The 12,312-nt window shown below is 38.9% G+C and overlaps 1 protein-coding gene across 6 annotated transcripts in view; it reads left to right on the forward strand.

Moving 5' to 3' along the window:
• The window catches only part of UBR3 (ubiquitin protein ligase E3 component n-recognin 3), a 114,151-nt gene extending 110,062 nt beyond the window's left edge, over positions 1-4,089 (forward strand). For all 6 annotated transcript variants that reach the window (XM_063340279.1, XM_063340280.1, XM_063340281.1 and 3 more), the window contains 2 exons: positions 880-1,019; positions 1,620-4,089. In XM_063340279.1, coding sequence (XP_063196349.1) covers positions 880-1,019; positions 1,620-1,737 — 258 coding nt within the window. In that variant the 3' untranslated portion in view covers positions 1,738-4,089. The remainder of the gene's footprint in view (positions 1-879; positions 1,020-1,619) is intronic.
• Positions 4,090-12,312: the final 8,223 nt, after the last annotated feature.

The raw sequence follows: 12,312 nt of genomic DNA on the forward strand, positions 1-12,312 counted from the left end.
GAGGGGAATTTGTCGGGGAGATTTTTACAAGCGGGGCATAAAATCAAACCCAAAGAAATTTCAGAGGGATCTTGGACCTTTTAGAAATTGTTTTAACTCGCCTTTCTCTATCGTGCTGCTAATACGGTGGGAGAGGGAGGGGTGGGCAAAAGTTAAAATAGAACTAACAGTTAATATTTAAGGTGTCAAGCTTCATCAAAACAGAAAGTTCTAAAAAAAAGAATTAAAAATATAAATAATTTTTTTTACAGTTGATGGGATTCTAGTCTCTAATTGTAATAAAACTACATAGGAAGAGCGCATTTTTTAATTGCTAAAATGAATTGATTAATACAGGTCATGCCTTTCATAGAGATGAATGACATATTGAAGCAAGCAAGAATTATTAAAAAAAATATTTTTTTACTAGATTTGTAGATCCATAGACTAGATCTGTGAGCATGGATAGAGAAAGCAGATGTTAGCAATAGAGACTATTGTAAAAGACGTAATATTAAGTGCTTCCGAATACTTTCTCTTGCCACCTATGAAAAGTATTTGTTCATGCTCTACAGCTTGCTATGAAACAACAAATTCAAAATATTGTAGGGAATATTTTTGCTCATTTTGGTTAGGTAATTCTGCTTTTACATGATAACGAATATCCTCCCTTTTTGAGTAGGGAACCTTTTTTGTATGCAAGTGTTGTTACGGCAGCAGAAGATACAGAGTTCTAGTTTGCTTGGAGAATTTTGGGGCAGGCTGTCCTTTGTCAAACTGTTTCTTAGGAAATAATATGTGTATGTTATTTCAAGCAAAGCTAATTACTGTTTTTTAAATCCTTTTTGTTATAAAGTTGACAGACACTAACAGAATCTTTGTACTCTTCCCTTTCTACAGCATTCTCAAAACTGTGGAGCTGGGACAGGAATATTTCTTTTGATTAATGCATCTGTAATCATCATCATACGAGGCCATCGATTCTGCCTGTGGGGTTCTGTTTATCTAGATGCACACGGGGAAGAAGACAGAGATCTCAGGTAATGTTTTCATTACAAGTGTGTTTCATTGTCGCTCCTCTGCGTAGATTGACTTTGTTATGCACTACGTGCAACAACAGAGAATAATAGATCGCTACCTTCCTTGAGTGGCAAATCCCTGTTTAGCGCAAGTGGACTGAGCATTTTTTTTCTTTCTTGGCCCAAAGGTGGTGTAATCGTGATCATTGAGTTACACACACCAGTCATCCCACAGCCAGATTCCTTTGTTGCCATTCCCAACGATGGTCAATTCCGAGCGTTGCGTTGGGAAACACTTCTCTCCCAAAGCTGTTGATTGGCCTTTAATCCAAAGATGCAGTTGGATTCCAGTGTAGGGAAGGATGTGGCTGCCACGCTCCACATGCCTGAGAGAACAAGAGATGTTTTCTGGATTTTGCTATCCCAGAGGGAGGAAGGGAAGTCCCAGCAGTTATCTTACTAAAAGCAAAACCAAAAGCCCCTCACCAATAAAAATGTACGCTTCCTTTGGGAAAAGAGTTGTATGAGTATCGTGTGTTGATTGTGCAATGAAGCAGTTTTCCATTTATTTGGCCTATTAACCATTTGGTTTTCTTTTTCTTTTTTTTTTTTTCCCCACAGGCGTGGTAAACCTCTCTACATATGCAAGGAAAGATACAAAGTGCTCGAGCAGCAGTGGGTGTCTCATACTTTTGATCATATCAATAAAAGATGGGGGCCACATTATAATGGCTTGTAAATCACCATCATCATCTACACACTGTATCATTGCTGTTACCGTGAATGAATGCATTTTGACTGACAATAGCTTTAATTGTATGGGAGTTTAGCGCTCTGGCTCGGGGTGGAGTGGGGTATGGGCATAAAAGGGAAATGGAACTTTGTCAACATGTGAAATTTTTGCAAAATTACCTGCTGTTGCTACTAAATTAATGATACAATAATTTGCAATTAAATCCTCGGAATGGTGTGAGCAATCTGATTGCACTCAGTAGTCCATTTTTCTTTTGTTTTTTAAAGCCTATTCTTGTTAAGAAGCACAAATTTTACTTACAGCTGTTTAGAGGCTCCAGGGATAGCTGTCAGGTTTTTATTTTTCTCTGTGTGGAGTTGAGTTTTTAGCAATTTTTGCTGAAACAGTGTATATGTCTACTACATCTACTAAATATGTTGGATAAAATTTCTTTGCCTTTTTTATGTTGGTTTGAGGTTTTTGCTTGATATATGTACTTGTAATTAGACAGTATTTGTAAAACGATTGTGAGACTGCATGGTAACAATTGGTCTGAAAGTTGAATTTTAAAGAGTATTTCACTTATGAGAGGTCTATTGAAATATTTCAGGCATTTCTGAAAACTTACACATTCTCAGGAATTTAGTAATTTTTTTTCTCCATAAATAAGTGAAATAGCTGTAAATTAGGTATCTTATTGCTCTTAATGGAATCCAGAACACGTCCTCTTTTTTTTTTTTTTTTTTTCAGAAAGGATATTTTTTTTCCGTATCAATTGAATAAACTGTTAGTGATAACAGATACAGAAATTGCTGTATATAGAGAATTTGTATGGCGCCCAACACAGCAGACCCCAGTTCCAAGCATAACAACCGTACGCCTGCCTGGCACTTCACACCAGATGTATGTTCCAGAATGATTGGATTGGAAATGTGCAGGCTATTCTGCAAATGAAACGTAATTTTGTTATCTTTCCTGTCACTTCAGGAGGTTCCTCTATATTGTATTTGTTTATAAAGTAATCACTGTTCTTTCTGCTTGGTTTCCTAAAAAGGGAAAAAAAAAAATCTGTCAAGAGAGAGATAGCCTAGATGAACAACCAATGCACGTGCAGCCTCCCTGGATGAATGCCAAAACAGATTATGCTTAGAGGGGTAAAAAATTCACGAGAACAGGCATGACTGGGCTAAACCCCACTGTGTAAGTAAGTAGGAAAGATTCTAGTTAAAATACTGGTATGTAATATATTGCTACTAATGTTTTTCACACGTGTTGGACGTTTGTTGGCTATTTCATACAGTACTACCAAGCAGTTCCTGGTAGTTTTGACTTTCATAGCTTGCGTGTAAAATAGACTTTCTATGTGTAAAATAAAAACATCTTGCGATAAAACCACATATACAAGGAAAACAGTTCCCCCCGGGAAGTCATTAACTAGTGAAAAGCGTATAGGGGAAATAAAATGACTGTATAGCAATCAAGGAGAACGGACAAAAGGAAAAGTAAGTAAATACAATGAGTCTTTCTGGATACCTGCAATTCAAAACCCCCCACAACAAAGGATGCTGGTTTTTATACATACATATAAATATATATATATTTCAAAAGTATTACAGTACTTCCTGTAAGATTAGAATTACTCTGTTTCACCAACTAAATGGCTATGTCTTTTCCAAAATATTACTTTTTTGATACTGTATTATAAGTTCTGCCTGTAATATTTTTGCATTGCTCATTATGAAGATCAGGCCATTTTGTAAGTGTGGTTAAAGAGCAAAAAGATTCTTTACGTCTCCAGCATAACATTATTACAGGGCTCATGAACTTGAGTAATCTGTAGTTTGAAGCTCCAATGCTATATTTACAAGAGACGACGTATCCAGAATTTGATTACTGTGTTTTATTTAAAATGGAATGTTCTCTGGTTGTGCATATGGATGTGAAGTAAAACTATTAGCCTTAACTTTAACATCTGGGTATTTCTTAGTGTTTATTTTAGTACTGGTGAATTAGTCGCCAGTCAATTCAAAAACAACAACAACAACAAAAAAAATCACTTGGTTGAAAAATTGTACTTGAATATCCTTGCATGCTGCTAAACAAGAATTTTGATTTCCCCCATAACTTTTTTAATCCTCCTTTATGAAGCTAACCTTGAAAAATAACAGGTCCAAACTAGAGTGGTGTGTGCGTGTATTACTCAAATGTTCTGGTGTGATACCCTGTATGAATGATCATTTAAGTACAGTACATTACTGTAGAATCGAAATCAATCTTTATAACACATCAGAAGAGTATAAAACTAGGAATACAGTAATCGACATTGTAAGATATGTTAATAAAAGTCTACTGTCAATCCGTGCGTTTGTGAAATTTTTTCTCTCTATCCCAGTCATCCAAAATGTAATTATTATTGAATTCCGCCCAATAGCCAGGCAGTTATTTAAATGTCAAAAGCTTATGCATGCCAAGTACTTTGCATAGAGAGTAAATCTGGTTTGTTGTTTTCTTTTTGTTACTTACAGTCGTGTATTTTGTATTAGTAATTTGGATTCTTTTATTTTACTCGTAACTATACCACTTAAACTTGTGCTTAATTTTATGCCAGTTATTACAGCCTTGCTGCTGCAAACCGCTGAAATGCTGAGTTGAGAAACTGTACTTCTGGGAAAACTGTGCTTGATCTTCTGTCAAATCTGTTTCTGGAATCACTATTATTTCAACTTGATGAATGTATATATTTATGTATTAAATTTTCCCTCTTCTTTTGACCTTTGAGAAATTTGGTGAAACAGTCTTGTTTTGACCTTGACCTTTGGATAATAGCGTCTTTTTTAGTGGTGGCTTGAAATTTTCAATGAACATTTTCATCATCTCTGCAATAGGAATCTTACATAATTCTCAGCATTTCACAATGACATTTTTCCTTTAAAAAGAGGGTCTTTTGCTACAGTATCCAACCAATGTTATTCTTTGCTTCAGAATTCCGTGAGATCGGTTTGTGCTGTGCGTATAGCTGCCAGAGGAGACAATGAGTTTTGTGCTGATCTTGGTGTGATTTAGCTCTAACTTTTATCTTACCCAGGTTCTGCAGTCCTGCTTTTCACATTCTTTTGTGAGAGGTGGGGGTGATGATGAATGGAGCCTATCTGAGCATAAGCCTTGATAAGAACAAAATGCTGTTTGCAAAGTAACACGACCACAGGAATGAGCTGACCCGGTGTGTGGAGGTTCACGGCTCTCAATGATCAGCAGCGGGCTATGAGGGAGCACATGTAACGTGAGGAGGCAGGTGCTACGTGACAGTTCCTCTTGGGTGGAGTGCTCACTGCCGTCACTGAGATCCGTACTGCTGCTCTGGAGGCCACGCTACGCGAATGCCTCCTTTTGGTAGGGCACGCCCAGCACCTACTCTCAGGTTCCCTCAGAGGGACGGCCATTTGCCTGCAAGTTTGGCTACATCAAAAGAAGAGTGGCCAGCAGGCCGAGGGAGGTGATTCTACCCCTCTACTCCGCTCTGGTGAGACCCCACCTGCAGTACTGCATCCAGCTCTGGAGTCCTCAGCACAAGAAGGACATGGACCTGGTGGAACAGGTCCAGAGGAGGGGCACAAAGATGATGAGAGGGCTGGAGCACCTCTGCTATGAGGACAGGCTGAGGGAGTTGGGGGTGTTCAGCCTGGAGAAGAGAAGGCTCCAGGGAAATCTTATAGCAGCCTTCCAGTAAGGGAAGGGGGCCTGCAGGAAAGCTGGGGAGGGACTCTTTATCAGGGAGTGTAATGATAGGACGAGGGGTAATGGTTTTAAACTGAAAGAGGGGAGATTTAGATTGGAGATTAGGAAGAAATTCTTCACTGTGAGGGTGGTGAGGCACCGGAACAGGTTGCCCAGGGAAGCTGTGGCTGCCCCATCCCTGGAGGTGTTCAAGGTCTAGTGGGAGGTGTCCCTCCCAGGGCAGGGGAGTGGAACCTAGATGGTCTGTAAGGTCTGTTCCAAACCGTTCTAGGATTCTATAGGTTTTAAATTTTTTTATTTACTGTATCATTCATACTTTCTTACCACGAATACTATTAAGGATATTTAATGCCATATGCTTCAAATGTTGCATTTCTTTGAAATGCTGCTGAGAAAGCCAAATTAAATCTTGTTAAATAAATGGTAGTTTTGAAAAAGTTAATCTTACTACCCTAAAACATGATTTTTGCAATGTATGGTTTTGCATGGTACAGGAAAATGTGGAAAAAAAACCCCACTCTTTCGAAAAAGCATTTTAAATTTAGCTCTGAGTCCCAGTTAAAATGTCTCAAAATGAGCTTTCATGAAAGTACCATTATTTGAGAAGCCATTTCCTGTAATTCTGTCACTTGATGTAGAGCAGGCCGGTCTCTTGAATCCTGGAAACAGGAGCTGGTTCCATGGAAACCCCTCACATCATTGAATGATTTACTACCCAATAAACAACATATTATTCCTTTTGTCTTTATCCCTTTTATGTACCACATGGATGGGTAAACCTTTCCATTTCCACTGAGTATGGAAACAAGTGTTTTAAGGATTGGAGCTAAAATCTATATTTATTTTTTTTTCTTCCATTACCTGCTCTCGTGGACCAGGAATTTTTTGGGAGAAAACTATTTTCCTGTAAAACCAAACTCCCTCAGTCAATTTCTTATGCATCCCATAATGTCTGTGTTATTTTAGCTACTGGAATTGCTTATATCCTCTGTTGCCTAATACATTTTCTGTTGTAGGACTGCTTTCAACTCATGACTACTAAACTTTTTTATAATTTTGACTGAAAACAATTATGCTGGGCTTATTTCTCTGGGTTGGATTTTGAATTTTTTTAATGTTTCAACAAAAAGAGAGGCAAGATATCTTTCAGACATTGAAACTGGAAAAAACCCCAAATGTACTGTTTCCTTCATTTTAACAATAATTTTTCCAAGTGTTGGGCATATCTGCTGTTTCTATGCTTTGGCCTTAAATGTGGTGACCAAATGTACGTGGGTCCCGTGTTACAGTGGAATGGAACTGCATACTCAAGCACTTGCCAAATCAGAACACGTTCTCAGGGATTACATGTAAGTACTGGCAGATATCTAAAGCAGATAATGAGCCTTTGTCTGTTTCCAGGTGTCAAGGAATATCCTTTGCACCTGGTCTTGAAGCTACTAATACAGTTTGCTGCGAGAAGGTTTTTCTTTCCGTTTTCTTTGAAAATCTGGGGCGTGCTCACTGTAATGCAGCCCCTTTTGTTTATGCCTTTGTTGTCTCCATATTGTATATGCAACTACCTTGTTCGCATAGTATTCCAAAACAGAAGAACCCTAAAGCAGCTGGAGAGCTCCCCGCAACTGTACAACAATGCTTTGCAAATAAGATTGCATTCTCTCAGAGCGTTTTATGCAGGGATGGCCGGGGGGGCAGCTTGAAAATTAGCTTGTAGAGGCTGTGGCTGCTTTCTTGCTCTGTAGCGCTACTCATTTTAGATTTGTTACACATCAGCTTTGAAAATGTAAAACTTAGTTTGCTTATTCCAAGGTATCTCCACAGGCCCTAAAAGATACTGCCTGTGTTCTAGGACAACTTCCCATTGCTCTCCAGAGTTTATTAACAGAGCTGCTGTTTTAATCTCGGAGAGCTCTGTAATGAGGTCCTCAGTGAGAACCGGTGGTGTAAAGTTATGCATCATATAAATGACAGGCTTTCAGGTTTTGTTAAACTAAGAAGGGACTGTTAAGTATTGTTTCATTTAGGTTCTCTAGCTGTCTGCTTCAGGGTCTTGGGTTTGTTTTGCACTTAGCTTGTAAGCTCCTTTGAGACAGGGAACACCTGTTTGGTTCAGTAAGTAAATCGAATTAAGTGCTGCTCTATAATGGCAGATCGGCTGGTGTTAGAGCAATCCAGGTAGTAGGATCTGCCATCATCAAGGAAATATAAATGTGCACACAAGACTTCAGTGAGATACAGCCCTGTCAACACTTCGCTTTCGTGCCTCCTGCATGTTTTCAGGCTTTGCTGCCTCCAACCTCAGATACCACTGCTTCCCACACAGGTATTTTGGCAGTAATCAAAATCACCAGGAAATTAAAATTAGTTTGTTTCCCATAGTCAACCATGATTCTGAAAGTAATGATATCTCTTCAATACCTCTACATCTTTCTTTTTTTTCCTGCCAGAAGCTGCTATCTCAAGACACAAATGTATTCTGAGAGTCAAAGATGCTTATTGCCTTTCATGAGTCTAGTGCTTTATTTGTACAATTGATACTTTCCAACAGGTCACTGATGCCATTCAAATAACCTTCAAATACCTGGCTATTCAGAAATGGCTCAAACTTCTACTTTACCTCTACTTGGATTGATTTTTTTTTTATTTTTTTTTTTTAGTCACATAACTGGTAATAGTAAGATTTTTATATGGAAAATTTTTCTTATACAAGGAAAAGTATTTAAAAAATAAATTAGATGGGCACTATTTTAGTGACACTTATTTCACAGACTATGATTCTTTATGTTTAAATTGTGGGCAGAATTAGGGAATATTACTCAGATTACTACATATATTACAATTCTTACCTGTTTAAAGAAACAAGTAAGAAATCCAAAACAATCTCAAGCTAAGGTACTACAGTAATGCTGCTCTTCTGTGTATTTCCAAGGATGCTGCAATACATTTTTTCACTGAATACTCCATAGCTGTGTTGCACTTGGTCCTCAGAAACACATGTCAAAAGACATGTTCTGTTGGTGAATACCAACAAGGTGGTTCCCTTAGCAACAATAAATAGAAGAGAGCTCAGCCCATTCAAGTGATTTACCTTTGTAAGTGTGTGGCAGCAAAGATGGATTTGGAACACTAAGGGAACTCATTAGCTGTAAGAAGAAAAGCAGCAAATAAAGAACTGTAGATTTCTCTTAACCCAGCATTGCTATTTATTACAATCGCATACAGCACAATTATTGGGAATTTGCATAGGATATTTGTAACATGAAATGTCATCTCAATTTTTCCTTCTGCAGCTTTTAATTTCCTGTACTACAGAGGGGAAAAGAAAAGCTACATGTGAGAAGAGGGAAGGAGAAAGAATTTTGAGAAAGAGAAATGATTATTTGGATAACTTCACCTTCCAAACTTATTAATAATGTCCTGCATACTTACTCAGGCCTAGCATTTCAGTGACATAGGCCACTCTAGTTCAGATCTTCATCCACTAAGGGTAAATTCAGAGATTTAAACATCATAATTATGCCAAGTCTTCCCAGCAGTAATTCTTAATGTAGCCCTGAGAGGTTGTGAGGGCACTCCTAGTCATGTTACTGCTGCCTCTGAAGAAAGCTGTACAAAACAAGACTAAGGATTACTCCTGGGAGCATCACACTCCAGCTCTGCAGAAGTAACTAAGGGTAACTTTATGGTATTTGGGTAACCTGACTCCTGTTGTAGCAGAACTACGCACTAGTTATTGCTAACTGCGGTACACATTGCTCGCTAGAATCTGTGTGGATCCTTCTCTCGGCAATTGGTATCTAGAATTTACTGCATGTAGGCTCTTCTATGTGTATTGTTTGTTGTTGGCTTTGAAGTCCTCTGAGTCACCTTTCCTCTGGAGTTTAGAGCTGGGAATGAATCCAATATAATTCTAACTCACTATAGTTCAGCGATGCTATTTACATTTCAGTGCTATCTCTACATCAGGCATTCCATCTCCCCCCTTCTGCTTCCAGGCGTCTGCCTGAGGTCTGCAGTTTGTGCTTATGATTTGTAAGGGCTGGACTATGGTTATGTACCTTGCACTTCAGTCTTGGCTAGAACTGTTACATTGTTGAGCTGCTTCTCCTGCTCTTTCCCGATGCAAGTGTAATTACTCTTTAATGCTGTGCTGCTACCTACATAATTTGCTGCGCTTCTATAGTCCTTATCTGACTACTCTGCAGCTGCTGGCTTCTAGTTTAAATCATCTTTGAATATATGTGTAAAGCTCCAATATTCTTCTCACTACTTCCATTGATTTCAGAGGCAGTGGAATCCACTCTTACTTTAAGATTGCCAGTGTTTCATTTCCTTCATTGCTGAAGAATTTTTTAATGGAGGTTCTCTCTCCGTTTCAGTCCCCTTTGCTGTTTTTTTGCTTCGAATCCATGCTGTAAAACTCCTCAGTTGCTTTGCCCTTGCTGTCCTCTGTGTTCAGGTAACGCAGTAGTTTTGTATTCGGGATTTTTCTTCTACCAGTGCAAATGAGAACAGAACTAGATGTCGCAGCTAGAGCACAGACGCATTAAAGCTAGGAGCTGTCGTTTCAGATGTCTGGCTAAATGAAAGCCTAACTGCAATCAGACCCTGGCTAGTAGGCCCCTTGGACACAGCTTACTGCAGCTGTACCTGCGCATGTTCTGCTTTTCCTCTCGGGCAGCGAATGGCCATGAGGGACGCTCCAGGATGGGAAGGGCATTGGGATGAAATTATGATTTAGAGATGAAAACTCTGAACTGAAGCATTTTGCTTGCTCCACGACAAAGCAGACAGAGAGCGCCTGGGCTTTGGTTCAGCAGGCTGAGAACTGGTAGCTTCATTTCCTTCAGGGGCCCTGAAGTACACTCCTGCAGCCTGAGCCCTGCTTTGAGACTGGAGATGGGCTCTGGGACTCTCCCAGGGAGCTGTCAGAAATGACAGCACACCATGGTCTCTGCAGAGCTTATCCTTCCCTTTACCTTAGTCTTTTGCTCTCAGAAATACAGCAACCCTACTTTTAGGCAGAGATGCAGATGAGGAAAGCAGCAGCCAGGATGGGGGATGTTTTCATGTGAACAAAATACGATGTGATTTGGAAGAGGAGGCAAGCACTGATGGAGGGATGTCTTAATGTGAGTTCTCCCTATTAATGAAGCAGAAGGCTGATGAACTCCAGAGGTGTGAAAGGGACGTGTAAAGAACTGGCTGAATCACAAAGTTTTTTATGTTTGTCTTCTCCAAGACGGTGGCAACCCTTTTGAACAAGGTGTATTTGAATTTATTTAAAAGCTAAGAAGGGATAACGGAAGCAGCACCCACGTGACCTGGTAGGAGAAGACAATACAACACAATGCGCATTAACTCAGATGCTCACAGTTCGGAGCGCTGTATCCATATTTGCATAGCTGGAATTTAAAACTGCCTCAAGATTTTCACGGTAGTAGTATGTATGCCAGTAGTGTCCTTAAAGTCTTCAGCAATTGTTGCTTCCCTTTCAGCAAACCTCTTTAGTATTATTATATTAACTTCTGATTCACCAGTGTTTATGATGTGTGTAGGTTAATGCAATCATGCATTCTGTTTGTAATCACAAGTCCATCTCCGGGCAAAGAAAAATGCACACAGAGATGAACAGGTATTTAAAAAGCATGAAGAACTCCTGACTTTTAAAGGGATCTACTGTAGTGAATAATGTTTGTGTAAAACCATTTAAATAAGGAGATTTTAAGACTATATCAGGGTAAGACAGTGGATCTCAACTTTTTAATTACAGAAAGAGTAAGTTCCACTATAATTATATGTTTTATGACTAAAATACTTCCATTTATAATTTGTTAGTTACACGTTTCATTACAAGTCATTTCTGTATGCCAATTTAAACATTAAAAGAGTCACAAAAAAAACCCCCACAGACCTACTTAATGTTCAGCAACTGAATGCTTTCATAGAATACACATTGGAAAAGCTCATCAGTTAAATAGTGCAGACTATTAACTGCCTAAGAAATACGCCATTCCCATTCAATTCTTGAGGCTATAGCATTTTATAACGTTTCATTTAATAATAGCTTTTCACCTTTTGGCATCTAGCCCACGGTCATACAAATGAAAAATTATTTAATTTTCAAATACAGTTTAAAGAAAGACTAGGAATGGCTTGATCTCCCACTGAGCTTGCATCAGTGGAGCCATTGTATAACGGGTCGATCATCGCTGCTTGTGTAGTCAGAAATATTACAACAATACCTGAGAATTGCAAGCAACAACAAAAAATAACGGCTGCACTTAAATATGGCTTGTTTCGGTTTGGCTTTAGGATAAGCGATGTTCATATAAACTGTAGTTTAGGACTGACAACTCTTCCTGTTACTGCAAACAGTAACATTAACAGTCTGACTGCTAACAAAGGCAAATCTTTGAAATGCAGGTGCCAGTAAAGAACATGACTAAAACCAAACCTATTCCTTTAACCTGTATAAGATTACAAAAATGGAAGGGTTACCTGATCTGAAAATTACTCCTGCCAAAATGGACAAGTTAGAATTAAGATAAGGGGGTTTGTTTTGGGGTTTTTTTTCATAGTTTTGGAATTTTAAATACTAAGCTGCATTTTCAAATTCCTTATTATGGTATTTTTGTGATTCACGGATGACTCTATTGGCAAGTTGTGAATTCCAGTTGTACTTACAAAGCCACTGCAACGAAAATTGCTGCACCATGGAAGACCACTGTCTGTTTGGAAACCCACCATGAGATATGAAGTCTGTAAGCATACCGCTCCTGTAGATACAATACAACGCAGTTACCCATCGCGATTGCAGCCTGACTGGAAATGGGTATGTAGAAC

The sequence above is a fragment of the Chroicocephalus ridibundus genome, chromosome 7 (assembly GCF_963924245.1).
Source record: "Chroicocephalus ridibundus chromosome 7, bChrRid1.1, whole genome shotgun sequence".
Taxonomy (NCBI): domain Eukaryota; kingdom Metazoa; phylum Chordata; class Aves; order Charadriiformes; family Laridae; genus Chroicocephalus; species Chroicocephalus ridibundus.